This window comes from Rhinolophus ferrumequinum, chromosome 26 (assembly GCF_004115265.2).
Source record: "Rhinolophus ferrumequinum isolate MPI-CBG mRhiFer1 chromosome 26, mRhiFer1_v1.p, whole genome shotgun sequence".
Lineage (NCBI taxonomy): Eukaryota > Metazoa > Chordata > Mammalia > Chiroptera > Rhinolophidae > Rhinolophus > Rhinolophus ferrumequinum.
In genome coordinates, this window is record NC_046309.1 from 22626418 (window position 1) to 22643304 (window position 16887).

General features: G+C 37.8%; 1 protein-coding gene across 2 annotated transcripts in view; it reads right to left on the reverse strand.

The window, feature by feature from the left end:
* Window positions 1–14216: 14216 nt before the first annotated feature.
* The window catches only part of CPED1 (cadherin like and PC-esterase domain containing 1), a 251594-nt gene continuing 248923 nt past the window's right edge, over window positions 14217–16887 (reverse strand). For both annotated transcript variants that reach the window (XM_033098799.1, XM_033098798.1), the window contains one exon: window positions 14217–16194. In XM_033098799.1, the coding sequence (XP_032954690.1) occupies window positions 15973–16194 (222 nt within the window). In that variant the 3' untranslated portion in view covers window positions 14217–15972. The remainder of the gene's footprint in view (window positions 16195–16887) is intronic.

The window sequence follows — 16887 nt, forward strand, 5'->3', positions numbered from 1 at the left end:
CTCCCTCACGGACAGTGCCCTGTGAGCTGGTGCGTTGTCGTGATGCAAGAGCCGTGAATTATTGGTGAAAAGTTCAGGCCGTCTAACTTTTTCATGCAGCGTTTTCAGCACTTCCAAATAATAAACTTGGTTAACTGTTTGTCCAGTTGGTACAAATTCATAATCAATAATCCCTCTGATATCAAGAAAGGTTAGCAACATCATTGCAACAAATTCGTGAACTTAATTGTCACACCGCGTTTTGTAACATGGATGTATATAGATGTTCATAAAAATGCTGAAGAAATATTTTGATTTAGTATGCACAATTATTTGTAGATAGATTGCATAAATTTTTAGACTTGACAAAACATGTTATAGCTGCTTGTGATTACATTTAAGGAAATATGCTATCTTTTTTTCAGGATATTTTAAGTCATTTGATAACACTTGTGATGGAGGGTTATTTTTGTTAATTGCTTGCTTTAAGGTGTGTCTTGACTTGGAATTCCAAAAGGAACAAAAGAGAGAAGATGAAAGTCATAAATATATTTCCCAGTTGGAGAAAACAGAAGAACTACTTAGGAAGATAAGTTCATGAGAACTGTTTATCTTTTTGGCTTGATTTTATGCAGTAGCCCACAGCAAGTCTTGGAATCTTTCTGTGCCTTGTTTCCTTATATTTAAACTGTATCATTCAGTAATCCAATCAAAGTGGTTCAACAATGAGTCAATGGAACTTTGCAAAACATCTTAAATAAAACAATCCTCCCACTAAAATTCTCACAATACCGTAGGTTTTAAAAAAACATATATATGAAGTAATTAAACAACTCTAATATAAGTCTTGTAATGAAAAACAGCAGTTTCCCACTTCCCTACTTGCCACTTACACCACTCCAGAAGTAATCACTTTCAGCTCCTTTAGCTGAATTCTCTTGGTATTTTGCTCCAGTTTATTAAATATCTTACTTATACTGTTACTTTTTAATTTTTAAAATTGTAGGCAATACCTGTAACTCTCCACTGTGGACGGTGAGGATTTGCTTTTTATATTCCCAATATAACTATCTTAAAATTGTAGTTGGATCCGCAGTCAGTTTTTATATCAGTATGACACACAATGTAATTCACGCTAAGCAATACAGTATACTATGATTAATTTCCTTTTCCTCACTTGCTTTTTTCCCCTATTTGCCTCATTTCTATGTGTTTAGTATTAATCCAACCCCAAACTTCACCAATTTTCTAAATCTCAGATGAATCAAAGTTCCATCAATTCCACCTTTTTGACAGTATTTCGTGATGTCCCCTGACTTGTTCCCATCTGGAATGGTTGCTTCCACATCTCGTGTCTCAGTGTCAGCTGTGATCTGCTTCACCATCATCATAGAGATCACATTTTTCATGTGTCTGTTTAGAAGCCTCATTTTCTGAATCTTATATATTTCCCATTTTTGTTTAGTCCCCTGTTGTAGTGGAACACATACTCCTGTGGCTTTCTGAGAAAGGGTGAATAGGAGCTAATTTTACGAGAATTTGCCTATCTTAAATAGCTTTATCTTATTCTTGTTGTTTGGCTAGGCAGTGAATTCTAGGTTTGGAGTAATTTTCTTTTAGAATTCTGAAGACATTCTCCATTGTGTTCTAGCTTCCATTGTTACTATTAACACATCTTAATATACAATACTCTAATTTCAGATCCTCTGCCCATGAATTTATTTTTTTCTCTGATATATTTTAGAATCTTCTCTTTCTCCATAATGTTTGGACATTTCATGACGAGGTGCCTACATGTGGGTATATTTTCATCAATTGGTCTAAATACTCAGGAGGTTATCTCAGTATATGAAAACTCATGTTTTTCACTTGTCGTAAAAGCATTTTCAAATTATTTCTTTGATGATTTTTCTCTCTGCTATTTTCTTTCTCCTTTCAATAACTCCTATTTTGTGAATAGGAGCAACTTTCTGATTTGATAGGTTTGATAATTATTCTGTCTTATTTTCCATAACTTTTTTTCCCTCTGATTTCTGTGAGGTTTTTCTCAATTATTCTATTGAGTTTTTCATTTCTGCTAGTATACATGTGTTTGTGTGGGTATGAGTTCCAAGACTTCTTTTTTTAATATTCTCTGCTTGTTCCTTTTTTAAATTAAGTAATATCCTGTTATAATTTTCCGTGATATATTAAATTATATCACTCATCTCATTATTTTGAGTTATGTTTTAGTTTCCTATTACTGCTGTGAAAATCTCTCAGAATTTTAATGGGTTAGACTAGCCAATATTTATTATGTTACACTTCTGGAGGTCAGAAGTCTACAATGGATCAACAGGGATCCATTCTGGAAGTTCGAGGGGAAAATCTGTTTCCTTGCCATTTCCAACTTCTAGAGGCTGCCTCCATTCCTCTGCTCATTGTGTGCCCCTCACATCACTCTGACCTCTGCTTCTATTGTCATATCTCCTTCACTGACTATGACCCTTTTCACTCTCCAAAAGGACCCTTGTGATTACATTGGAACCTTGTGGATAATCCAGGGAAATCTCCCCATCTCAGGATCCTTCACTTAATCATATCTGCAAAACCCCTTTTGCTATGTAAGGTCACATATTCATAGACTCCGGGGATTAGGACCTCTTACTAGGCTAAGTGGTGGCCTTCCAAAAGGTGTGTCTACTTGGTAATTCCCAGGACTTGTACATCTATTTCCTTCACCAGGAAAGTTTTCAGTCATTATTTCTTCAAATAGGTTCTCAATCCCTTGCTTTCTCTCTTCTCCTTCTGCTATCCCTATGATGTAAATGTTGTTAAGCTTGATGTTGTCCCAGAGGTCTCTTAAACTAGCCTCATTTTTTAAAACTCTTTTTTCTTTTGCATATTTTCTGCTAAGCTGTCTTCCAAATCACTGATTAGCTCCTCTGCTTCATCTAATCTGCTGGTGATTCCTTCTATTTCATTCTTCATTTCAGTTATTGTATTCTTCACTTCAAACTGGTTCTTCTCTAAGGTTTCCAGTACTTTCTTATGCTTGCTATCTCTTATTGAACTTCTTGCTAAGTTCCTTGAGCATTCTTATAACCAGTGTTTTGTACTCTGTCTCTAGGAGGTTGCTTGCCTCCATTTACTTTAGTTCTTTTTCTGAAGTTTTCTCCTGTTCTTTCATTTGGGGTGTATTTCTTTGTTTCTTATTTTACCTGCATCTCTGTGTTTGTTTCATGTATTAGGTAGATCTGCTGTGTCTCCCAGTCTTGCCAAGTATGTAGTTGATGCCCTGTGGGGACCAATGGCACAGTCTCTCTGGTCACCTGCAGTGGGTGCTTCAGGGGTGTCACTTTTGCGGGCCGTGTGTGCCCTCCTGTTATATTTGAGCCTTGATTGCTATTGGCATGTCATTGGGTGGGAATGACCCTCAGGCTGACTGGATGTGGCCACATCCACAGCTTACAGGCTATGTGCAGAGAGCTTACTACATGGAGTGTGATTCCCCCAGTGGGCTCTGGTGCCTGTTGAGACCGCCACTTGTAGGACTAACTATGTGGTGCTTTGCTGTGGTCTGAAGCCAACTTCCAAGTATGTTGGTTTTGGGCCTCTTGGGAAGAATACTGGTGCAGGCCCAGGTCAGCTATGGCCTGTGACCTACTGAGAAAGACCTGATAGGAACTTCCAAAGTGATCCATGTTTGGTCACTGCCTTTGCTGAACCTGGACGTGTGTGGGGAAGGCCATGCTGTGAACCAAGGATGGCTGCCACCAGTACCAGGACTGAGGTAGTGCTGCAAAAAGCCCAGACACATCAAGGCCTGCTGCCTGTTGCCATCTCCAGTAAGGTTCAGCTACTGATAAAGCCTCATGCAGTATTCGAGTTTGGTGAGGCAGTGAGTCTTCAGGGTCTCAGTGAGTCTGCGGGGTGAAGCAATGGAGTTCACCAGCCAATCAGATTCAGATTTGGCCTTTGGAGACGGGCTTAACACAGGAAAGATGGTGACTGCCTGCCAGCTGCAAGGGAGAAGACCCCACACAAGGAAAACAGTGAACTATCTTCCAGCCCTTGCCTGAAGCCACGCATCTCAGTCTGCCCCCCGTATGTCTCTGACATCCCACAAGTCACAGTCCCTCTGCCGGGGTCCAAGGTGAGTGCCTGCAAGCGAATCTGTGCAGGACCTTTAAGAGAACTCAAGGGTTTTCCTTGGCTTTCCTTCCAACCCAGACAATTTGAATCCCCACTGCTTTTCACAGCCAGATGTTGTGGGGGCTCCTGTTCCTGTCACCAGTACTCTAGGCTTGGGAAGCTGGTGTGGGGCTGTGGTTTCTTGCTGCTCCATGGGGAACCTTTGTGGCTAAGATATCCCTCCCAATTTTCATCTGGCAAATGGAGGTTTGGGGCCGGCAGGTTTTGCGTCTCTACCTCTCCTTCCAGTCTCAATGTGGCTTTTTCTTTATATCCTTAGTTATAAAACTTCTATTCAGCTAAACTTAAGATGGTTCTCCAGGATGATTGTTTTATAGTTTAGTTGTAATTTTGATGTGTTCATGGGAAGAGGGAAGCACTGTGTGTATCTACTCAGCCATCTTGGATCTCTCTCTGTCTCTCATGTCTCTTAAGCTGGTCAGTTTCCCCACAAAAGAATATTCCAGTCTCCTGTTTTGATGATACCAGCTAATGTTCTTCAGTCTAGTAGGGGAAAGGGCTTGAGATGTTTCATCATTCACTGTCTAAATATAATTTCTTTTTAAAGTACAACCAGCCTTGTACTGAAAATCTAATAACCGAAGAGTTAAGTTTTTATATGGGGAACACTTGCATCAGAATAAAGGACAACTTTTACCCCTGGAAACTGTGAGAAATACAATTAGCAAGTGAGCTACAATGGTTAGGTTTATTCTTAAGACAAGAAATGTCTCGGGAACGTTGCAGAGCCTCCTTCCTAGCCATTGTCATCAGTTTTGGCTCAAATAAACTCTTATAAAAAATTAAAGAAATCTCATGATTCTGAAGACTAAGCTAAGAGAAGGATTAGTCCTTACCAAAAGACAGTTTCAAAATAATCAGATTAGTTAGTATAAAATACGACATTTTTCTTTTGTGACTATAATTATCTTCTTTGATTGGGAGCATATTTGTATTCTGTCAACAATGCAGGCACTTAATGGTTGTAAAACCAAACACACCTGGGTAATTGAAAATTTTAGTTTTCAACTGCAGACTATGATCCTTTTCCCCTGTTTGTGGCATATCCTCTAAATTCTACTTGCTGAATTTGTGTTTAAATTCTAGACCATTCTGGCTGACTGATAATCATGACACCAAATGACATCTGCCACAATTTCTTAAGGTTTCTAAACGTCTCTCTCTTTCACCCCTTCATTTCTTTTGTTCTTATTTCTTTTCCTAATTTCTCTTGTTCTTATTTCTTCTCTTTCCTTATTTTTCTAATGTTCTATTGCTTCCTCCTTTTTCTTCTTTCCTTTTTGTAACATAATGGACAAAACTACAGCATTGCTTCACATTCCGAACTAGTGTTGTAGCAACTTTCCCTAGCCCTCCCCCCAAAAAAAAACACCCCGATATTTATGAAATCATAAGGATTGGTGGTTTAAGGTTTGAATCCTGTTGCCCCAAGGAAACTTTGACCAGCAGTCATCTTTTAGTACAGCACAGAAATGAATACTGCCAAGTAGAGCATAGTCTATTTAAGTAACAATTATGCTTTTTATTTGCATGAAAGGGACAGAAGGATAGAAGTTTTTGTAGTTTACTATCAGGCCACTAAACAACCTTACGTCTCTGGAGGCCAGAGACAAAAGCCATATCTAGTCAAATTTTTAAAATCCTTTAAAAACCTTTAAAACATAGAATTCAGTACTCTGTTCTTGAACCCTCTACATTTTCAGGGACCATTCACATCTTAGAAGCTTGATGAACATATGTTCTTACACAAATAATCTGAAATCCTTTGTCTGGAGGCTCTAGAAGGAGAGGACCATTGTTATACACTTGATCGAATAACCTCTTTTCTTTCTGAAAAATGCACCTAATGGAGCTATGAGGATGGATAGATCACTTAGGACTCTCAGCCCACCAGAGCAGCCAAATCAGTGCTGGCAATCTTTAAGATAGTTGGCATTGCAGCCAGATTGCACTTATATTCAAATTCTCTAAGCAGTAAAGGAGAATTCAAACTTTTTATTTCCATCAACAGTTAAGCAGATGACTGATAGTCTCCACTTTAACAATACTTTATATCCTTGGCAATGCTCTGGCCTGCTTTCAGATGCGGTGGGTTCCTGCTTGAAAGTGCAGTACAATAAAATGCAGTCTTTTGCTCTTTGGACAGTGGTGGAGACCAGCAAATGGATTATAAAGGGGGCAAGAAATGTCATGTTTATTAGGTCTTCTGACTAAACTGAATGGGTAAAATGTAAGACAATGGGTAACGGGAGTAGCCCAATAAAATCATCCCTGAAGTTTTCACCTCTCCAGGTGAGTAATTTGAATTTCTTTAGCAATTCCTCAGAGATCATATATTCCAAGTTCATTGCTCAGCTATAAGTGATTTTAAAGTTCAGACTTTAGAAGTGTACTTGGCACAGCATGGCAATCAGTCACAGCAGCCCACTGGTAGCCAATGTCCCTCTGCTTCTCAGTCTCCCCTTTCTCTCAGAGGAATCTTCTTTGCAACAGTGTTCCCCTCAAAATTATGCCCCATCCCCTTATTTACTCAGTGCATTGAATTTAGCCAGCTGCTGGGAGAAAAATAATGTGATTAAATTCATTCACATTGCAAATGGCTAATAGGCCCATTTTCCAAGGGTATTAACATCTTAAGGGAACCTGGAGGTTAATGTTAGTGATTTCACTAATTGAAAAGATTTCAAACAGAAGAATCTAGTAAAAAAAAAAAAGAATTGTGGGCACAGTGGGGAGCCATCTGGTAACAAAACAAGGAAGCTTTTTTTTTTTTCTGCTCTTGATTCCAAACTCAATTTTGTGCAAAAGTAAGAGTGTCTTTCTCATGGTTTGCAGTCCATTTTACACTTCCCAGATTCATATTTAAAAGGCATATATAATACCACTTGCAAAATTAAATTGCTGAAGAATATATCTGCCATCTTGTTTTAGGAAAAAACAGTCAAGGAAATCTTTTAGTTAATTCACTGTTGCAAAAAATTATGAAATCAGTGAGTATAAAAGATAAGAGTACCCATTTGAAACTACCCAGAAACAGATGTCTCCCTACCTATGCTTTTCAGTAAAAATGTGATCCCTCTACCCGTAGCATTTTCAATTCCATAATTAAATTCAGTTGCATTGTTAATGTACTGTTGACATTAACTTGTATCTCATATACACAAGACTGGGAATACACATCTGTTAACTTGAAACAGCTGTTTGCAAAATTACTACAATATGACCAATACTTCTTTTAACCATTATGTCTTTCCATTTAAACATGATTTGCATCTGTAAGTACTTATTATGTATAAAATTAAAGGAAGATTTATGACATAATAATGATGAATTTTGAGGCTACATTAATATTGTGTGTTACGATAACATGGTAGAAAAAGAAAGTTGATAGAATATTTGTACAGAAGCCATGCCCCACTGGTATGCACATGCACACTCGAAGGGCAGGGCCTGTGTGGCTATCTCCCCACAACTCTAGGTTAGCGAACAGCTCTAGACGGGACCATCACTATAGCTTCTCTCTTATTTCCTCTGTTCTTGGGAATGGCAGAATCGTTGGAATGTGATGGGATGCCCCCGTTCCTTCCAAGAACCCCATTTCTGGGTAGCTGATATTTAAAATTCCACAATTTAAATGTCTTACTGTGTCCTCTCTTAAAGCTTCAGTCCCCATGTGAAGGCTTGAGTTGTAAGGACTTGTGATTCACTTAGACCTGCGTATGGCTTCATCAGACCCTTCCAGTTTTGATGGGTAGCAGGGCAGAGAGCGCATCAGTTGCACTGAGATGAGCCGTGAGTGTGGGATAGTGCAGAGGAGTGGAGCATCTCAGACCTGTGAGTCCTATAAGCCGTAGGGCCTGGCACCGGTGTCAGCAGCTCCCCAAGCAACCCAAACCTCCCTAGAGTCCAGGCGGGCAGCTCCATATGTGGCTCATAGTTTCCCCGGCTGCCTCTTCTGCGCCCATCTCAGTGCTCAGGCCACAAGGGGGACATCAATTGGTATTTGTTAGAGAGGGTTTGTGGAAGTGATTTTCTCTATTTCTAACATAGTGCTTTGTCAAATCTTCTTAGACAAGTTCTATTTTGAGCACAAATTCTAACTCCAGAAAATGCTAGAGTTTGTTAGTGCATTTATTTTTTTTCATTTTATAAAAATTCATTGAGTGTCTTTTCTGTGCTAGGCAATTTATTTCTAAACTAAGAATGCAAAGATTAAAATAACAAGTGAAAGAAGCCAGCTGCAAAAAAAAAAAAAAAAAAAGAAAAAGAAAAAGAAAAAGAAAGAAAGAAAAAAACCCCTAAACTACATATTGTATGATCCCGTTTATATGAAATGTCCAGGATAAGTAAATCTATAGAAACAGAAAATGGATCAGTGGTTGCCAAAGGCTGGGGGTGGAGGAGGGGAGTGGTGGAGAGGGCCTGCTGTATTTCATTTTGGCGTGACACGTATGTTCTAAAGTTAGACTATGGTGATGGTTGCAAACCTGCATAAATATACTGAAAACCATTGAATAGTACATTTGAAATGAGTGAACTTTATGGCATGTCAATTTTATCTCAATAAAACAGTTAAAAGTAAATAATAAATGAACACACCCAAACAAACAAAAAATTCAGTCCCTTCATCATAAAGTTTGCATTCCAGGGGATACAAATCATTAGACAAAGATAAAGGCTGGCATAGGGTAAGTAGAGCGTGCTGTGGACACACGTAGGAAGGATATTCCAACCGGGATTTGGGGAATCAGAGAAAGATTGCTAGAGGAGATGGCATCTAAGCTGAGCGGTAGTAGACGGAGGAAAGGTTATGGGAGAAAACGATTTGCTGAGCTCCTACTCTGTTAGATATTGGACGGTAAAAAGAAGAGTAAGAGTCAGTCCTAGGGCCTGCGGGGCTAAGGCGAGTGGGGTAGGATATAAGTAGGTGATTATAGATAATTGTCATATAATGTGGTAGTCACATAGGTGACCAGGGGAACTATGGAAGTAACGAAAGAGGGATCCTGTCAAGGCGTGGGGGCTGAATACAAATTCGACTTGAGGGGAGGCAGTAATGTTTCAACCTAATGATCCGAAGAATGGTGATCTTGCCTCTTGCCGAGTGCCCCCGACACACAGGGCCCTCCACCACACGGCTTCCAGGACTCAGTCATGTTGCTGCTGAGTCTCCTCATCCGTGTCGCCATTTGCCAGTGGGAAAGCTTTGGGTGATCAGAGCCACTCCGGAAAATTGGGAGGTGGAGAGGAGGAAGAAGACATAGAGCACATGCCAGGCGTCCCCACTGGGAGTAATTCCCACACGAGACCTATTGATTCATTTATTTTCCGGATGGTACAGGACTCTCCCTCCTCTTTCTGCCTTCAAGTTCTCTTTGTGGTTTTAATAGTGGGAGCCCTTGTGACTCTGCAGCCCAACCTTTCCTAGCATCTTCTTATCTGATGATTTCTGGCAGTTCGGTCACTTGTCACCTCCCAAGAGAAGCATTCGCCAGACGCGTGCCCTAGCACCTCCCTCCCAGCTCTGCTTGGCAGGGGTCTCCAACCGCATTCCCCACATGTCCGGACCAGCACCTGGCTAAGGCATCCAGAGATAGAAAACCTATTATTCAAAAGGTTTTACACACTGCTGTAAATCAAAAATCAGAGGAACGTTTAAAAGAAATGAATGCAATGGCTTTAAGATGATTGGTTCTTTATTTCATTGTGTAGGTGTCTGTATGGACACACACATATGTTTACACACATGTTTCTACGCATATTTACTCAGTATGAGTTTTTGTTGAAAATAGTCCAGAATGCCTGTTTTTGAGTTCCTTATTTACAACACTGCCCAGACACAAACCAGGGAAGGCTTGGTTTTGGCTCCACACTTTTGGCTTTCATGTCGGCAGAGGCAGCAGAACAAGTCAGCATTCAGCAGTAAGGGGAAAGCAGTATTTTCACTGTATTTGATAACAGTTTACTGAAGATGATGCCCAGGGAGTCTTCCACTGGAAGAGAAATCGACGTCCAGAAACTCAGTACTTCAAAGCCCGTGACGACCCCAGGACACAGGAAAAGGCCATTGAAGCCCATCGCCCACTTGAGACTGTCCATTCTTCTGGGAAATAGGAACCTGAGATGCAAAGTCCATATCAGCCTCATCTCAGAATCCATAAATAATTCATGGAAGATATCAATTTATTTCTAGAAGACGTGGCCAAGAGAGCGTTCTGGGTGTTTACTAATACCACGGACCTGGAAACTCCATCCTATTGAAATGATTCCTGTTCTTGGCAAGAAAAACTTGTGCTCAGGGTTGAATCCACACCCTTTTAAAAACATGCCATTGATTTTGCATAACTAACGTGAACATTGAAATGGGGACTATTTAGAGACAAGTACGAACAGAGACCAGGTTTCCCCCAGGGGTGTGCACATGTGCTGGAACCTGATGAACCCGGTGCTGTGCCATCTGATGACTAAACTCATTTTAAGCTATAGAGGCACTGCTTCAAGTCCCCCCTGTACTATTCTTAATTCAGACCAAATTTTATCTTATAAGTAGAAGAAGTAGCTGCAAATAATTTCATGCCCTGCCAATGACATAGGCACCAATTTTGAAAAAAATGCTCATAAACTCTCTTTATGATGCTGTAAAAATGGAGAGCTCATGCCCATTAAAATATAAGCTTCATGTTACATGTAATTAAGGCAAGGAGGAGAACGTAAAAATGTAAGTTTTAAAATGTATCTTGTATTACATATTAAATGCACATAGAAAATGCGGCCTAAGTTCCATTTCAAAGGCCGAAGTGAGGACAGGGAGGAAAGGTCACGGTGGGTGAATGATTCCATGGGTGAAAAATATTGAGGGAAAAAAGCGTTGCTATTTCAAGTTCTTCAGGGGCCATACTATACTGATGGGTAGAGGTCATTTTCTATTTTTCCTGATTATAAATAAGAAGGTATCATTAAAAGCACATTCAGCTGCTATTTGGTTAATCTAGGTTATAATTTTTGGTCTAACCAAGTTTGAAAATTATTATTTATTTTTCTTTAAGAATGAGACCCTCCAAAGTGACTTGGATATTAAGACGAGGTTGGAAGAGATGTCCAACATCTGTCAAAGGCAGCTGGAGAAGGCGCTCATAATTTTTATTCATCCCAGAAACCAGTGAGGGAGGAGGCTGTCTTCTGGAGTGAAGACCTGTGCTGTTCTTGGCAGGAATAATTTAGGCTCAGGTTTGAATCCACACCCTTTCAACCTTGTTCTAATTGTGATGGGCCTAATGGATTAACGTAAGTTCATCAAAATGCTTCAGTGTTGGCATTTTGTACCATCTTCTCACTTCTATGTATTTACTGCAAAGGGACATCAAAAATTCTGAATCCCAGATCTTCAGCTATTCATGTAAGAAACCTACCGGAGACCCAACACATATCTAAGTGAAGGTTTTGTGGCTATATGATTGATTATATATTATAACCTATGCCTGTTTTAGTTTAATGTTCTTAACTTTTTTCTATCATTTAAATTCATGATTTAATTTTAAAAACATACAATTATAGACCAAATAAAAATTAAGCTATAGACTGTAAAGAAAATTAAAATGTTGCCCTTCATGGCATACACTGAGCTTTCAATCTACAAATTTTGAACAGATTTTATTATAGATAAAAAAAGAAATACAATTGAACAAAATATATAAAGAAGTCACATACCATCACCATTAAATTTCTTAGCCGAGCCCTGAAAGCTACATCAAGTTGGTGTATTTCACCAGCCAACCATAAAATAACTCACTACATAGCTGAGTCATGTTATATTCAAAAGACCATGTGACTTCTGAATTCTGATGTACAAGTAATCAATTATAAGTACTTCACTTTTTAAAAATACCTAAACATTATACTACATTTTATAGAAATTATTGTTTCATGTAATAAAAATAATTTGATGCTGTACATAAATTTCCTAAGTAAATATCTTGGTTAGATATATTAAATGTCTTCTTATAATGAGCCAGTCAGCATAAATCAAGTTCAAAACCTAATCTACCTAAATATGATGACTCTGTAGGAACATAAAACCTTTTTATGGTGTTTTCTCTAAAAGTGGCTGTTTTAATTTTATTCTTACTATTAGTTGGGTTTAAGTAATTATCTTCATTTACATTGCAAACAGGCTTATAAATTGGAAATATTCCTGATACGTTTAAAGAATTAGTACTTTGTGTAGTGAGTGTGTGTAGTGATCTGACATTTAATAGAGCCATAAAACAAATTCTTTATATTTCAATGAACATAAAGAAAACAAATGGAGCACCATTTGGGGAGGATTGCATGGTCTATATCAGAAACGAATGAGTTCTACAGCCCCCTACACCAAGTGAATGAATCATAAAAGAAATATGGAAGTTGATAATAGCAGTTTCTGCAGCAATAAAAACATGATAAAAGGCTCTCTGACAGCATGAAACCTTGGAAGCCTTGCCAAATACAAAACGTAGTTTGTAGGCACTGGAGTATCCTGCTGTCTTTAGCAGGTCTTTGGGGTTTCTAACAACTTCTTGTTCATCCCCTCAAGTCTAAGTGATTATTCAAAATGCATTCGTTTCCATGAGCAATCAAAATCATTTGAACTCTAAAAACACATTGAAAAAGAAAAAGAAAAACAAAAACCAACTACAGTGAGCATTTGCAGAACAATTACCCCTTGACCCAGTCCAAATGGTAGAATCTACTGTACCATCATGTTGCTCTGGGACACATGGTTTTGACGTTATCAGCCCATACGAACTTACCCAAAATTGTGTTTATTCATTTTAAATACCATAATCCTAGCCACTGATTTTGATCACATTTTTTTTTTTGATCACATTTTTTTGATTTGTTTCTTTTTATAAGATGAAAATTTACAGAGAAAAAAAATGTAGATACTTATGATTCTGTCAGTATTTGCTCAACTTAAGGGACCCATAAGATAATATTCAGTAAGATCGTAACCCCTAAGCCTTATTATTATATTAGACCCCCTGCCCAATACCAAAGCATTACAGCTTTGAAATAACTCTTGTTGGGTTACATAATCTTGACTAGTTTTTGTATTTCTTCTTGGATTCCTTTAGTGAAATGGAACTAAAGGAAGAAACTTCAGATGCAGAACAGTGTTATTTTTTTCCACATGAACATTACCAGACCGATTTCCATTTCAAAAATCAGTGATTTTATCCAATGATTTCTAAGTGGGTGTGATTGTTTTGTAGAGATCACTGTTAGGCACAAATACAGCTAACATGAGGAAGATGAAATGACCCAGTGTAAACCCTACCAGCAGGCAATGGTGAGTCCTTCTTTTTTAGATGTCTCTATAGGGTCCAACTCACTTACTTGGATGGTTGGCAAATAGCACACTGTGCCTTTACACACACACACACACACACACACACACACACACATACACACACAATGTCAACAGTAATGCTTGAAAATGCTTATGCGGTTATTCTTGACTTTTAATATTACCAATGTTTTCTTTAGTTTAGTTTAGTTTAGATTGGATACTAATCAATTCTTACCAAAACTAATACACTTCCTTTAAGTTTTACATCTAAAAATACATTAAAATATCTACTCCCATTTTTTTTCCATTCCAATTATTAACTTGCTAAGCATGCAAATACACACACACACACACACACACACACACACACACACACCTATTTCCCTAAGGTAAAACAAATTATAGTTGTTGTGTTTTTTTTTTAATTAAGGAGTAACTAAAATGATTCCTAGCAGTTTAGTGCCTTATCTTAAAAAAAACCCCAAAAAACAAAAGCTTATTACTGCATCATATTCAAAAGCTTTGGTCATTGTTCAGCAGGGAGTTCATCTGATCAAAATTTAGAGACTGTCAGGTTAGGAGTGTAGTTATCATGTTAAACCACACTCCAGTAGTTGAATCTGCATGATAATATCCCTGCCAAGTGGCCGCTGTTTGTGTGGTTGTATTTCTCCAATAAAAAGGAAAATAAAAGGTACTCTCTGAACACAGTCTATTGCTAGTAAGACATTTATTAATGTTATCATTACAATTGTGTCTAAAATCCATGATTACTTCAGTGGGGAAGAGGTAAATGCCAGACAAACCTCAGTCAGACAGTTATTTCAGTTAGGTCGACAGTAAATTACAAGAATACCCACTGACTATAATCCCGTTACAGAGTATGTGATACAATAAAACTCAGTAAGAAGCCGCATGAATTGGCAACATTTTATTTCATTAAAAAAAAAATCACTGAAAACCTAAAAATGGTGCTTGCACAGAGCTGCAGATATCAGAAAAACCTTTCATTTCAAAGCTTAAGTCTGTACCGTTCTTTTAAAAAATCTATCAGATGAAGATAGGTATTGTTAATATCAAGTGATATTTGTGCTTAAATATAATTTAAGATAGTTAAATATAAATTCATGTTTACTTTCATATAAAAATATATATAAAAATAGAGTATTTAAAGGAGGTGGATATTCATACTAAGCAATTGATCGATCAAAATAGTTTTATTAATTTTTTTTGTAAAGTAATGAAATTGAGGTATTTGTACATTTGGTAATTTTAGCCATGTATTAAACTAACTCTCTCGGCTCTTTTTTTTCCCCCAAAGAAAAATAATCCTTTGAAAACCATTGTAACAGTGAGATATTATCTCACAACAAAGCATTTGTAAAGAAATTTACTATTTTGAAACTAAAATATAGAAGGGAAAGTTGTCAATACTAGAATTAGATATGTTTTATACGTATGCCACAGTTTTAATAAAAAAATAATTTATGCCTTATCTAAATTTGGATTAGATATAGTTGTTCAGGAAAACAAAAATGTGCTTACTAGTATTTGTGGACATATTACAAATGCTTTGGAAATAAATGCCAAGGCACTAGAGAATGCTACTCTTTTGCAAAACATTTACATCAAATGTACTTGTAATCTTACATTACATAGGGCTCTAATGGCAAAAGAAAGCTTTCTTAAATAATATCATCCATGAGACATAATAAAGTTATACATGAAGAACTGTATTTTGTTTCTCACTTTAAATTACATGTTTAATCAACTTTGATGCAGTTACCCATCCAATTTCACAGGCAGGATAGGAGGGAATGTTTAGGAAACGTACAGAGTGCAAAGTTAGATATATGGGTGTTCTAACTGTAAAATATGACACTTCTTGTCTCTCATAGAATCTATTTGAATTCCCTTGTGAAGCATTCCTGTTCTTTTCCTTTCAGTTATAACATTTGAAAAGTACACAAAGAAATGCTTTTCATAAGCATTAGATTCACAAAGCCGAAACCATCATAAATGCCACCTTGTCATCTGGTAAAGGACACACACGCAATCCCTATTTACAAATGGAATGTAATTGCTTTTTTGCCCTTTTCAGTATTAATGTACCGATAGAGGATAACACAATACTCACAATACTCAAGAGCATTATCCTTTTTCTCCACATCACAATGCAATACCCAGGCCACAGTGGTCCTAGTTTATGACTGTATTTCAGCTAACATTTTCCTAGCTCGATCTTTCACCAACTTATTTTCAAGCGCACATCTTGACTTTATAAAGCTGGAGGAGAAAAGCGCTATTACTTTTTTTCAGCTGTGTGTGCATTGGTGTGTAAGTGTGTGCTGGTGCGTATGAGTGCACGTGGTTGATCCAAAATACATGGGATGTACAGGATTTCGTTCTTGGATAATCACCCAGGTGAATGGCTTGTCTTCAATTCCGAGTTCAGTCCTCCTGCAGGGAGTCTACACAGTTCGGCTACTCGCACACATCCTGTTGAGAAGGATTTCAGAGCAAACCTGATTAATTGGACCTCTGACATGATACGGTGATTGGTAATTTATGACAGAGTCTTGTTGTCGTTGTTGTACTTGGTTTTGATTGCTGAAATATTTTCCCACAATGTGATTTCTTGACTGTTTTATTTTAATAAAGTGATATTCTTTGGATAACTTTGATTTCACTACCTGCAAATCAAGAGCAAAACAAACAAACAAGAAACAGTGAATCAAAATCAAGGACATTCAAGCCCTGCATAGAGCAGTATAACTAACTCACAAACTCGAACAGCATGTTGTCCAAATGACATACACAGGATTTACGTAACCAAGAACCAGAGTATCTTATTTTTTCAGAAAAGACCAAGGTTGAAATTAGACTTTCTGCTGCTCTGTTTACCTCAGGATAGCTGTCCCCAGTGCAACTAAGGGAGAGTGTCTAATGGTTTCTCTACCACCCTTCTGTGTGCGTTATGTTTGTACAGATGCTAACATATAAAGAAGACACTGATGTGCCTTTGTTGAGTCACTCAGTCAAGCATGGTACTCTAAACCTGTCATGGCACCCTCTTCTAGAATGGCAACTAAAACTATTATCAGACTAAAATTATTTTCCATTGCACAGCCACAGCTGATGATGTCACACTTAGTGGTTTCATTTCTCTGGGCATTTAGTAAATTATAGAATCCAAAGGAGTAGCCTAAGTCCTATTAAGCTAATAACTTTATATGTGTTTGTAGAGACGTAGATATACTTTTATCTTAAAATCTTATTGAATAGATAGCATTATAAACATTTATAAAGCATAAAAGGGTATATAATAAAGAATTTCCTTCCCATCTATGCCCTCCACCTCCTTCTCCAGAGGCAATATATATTAC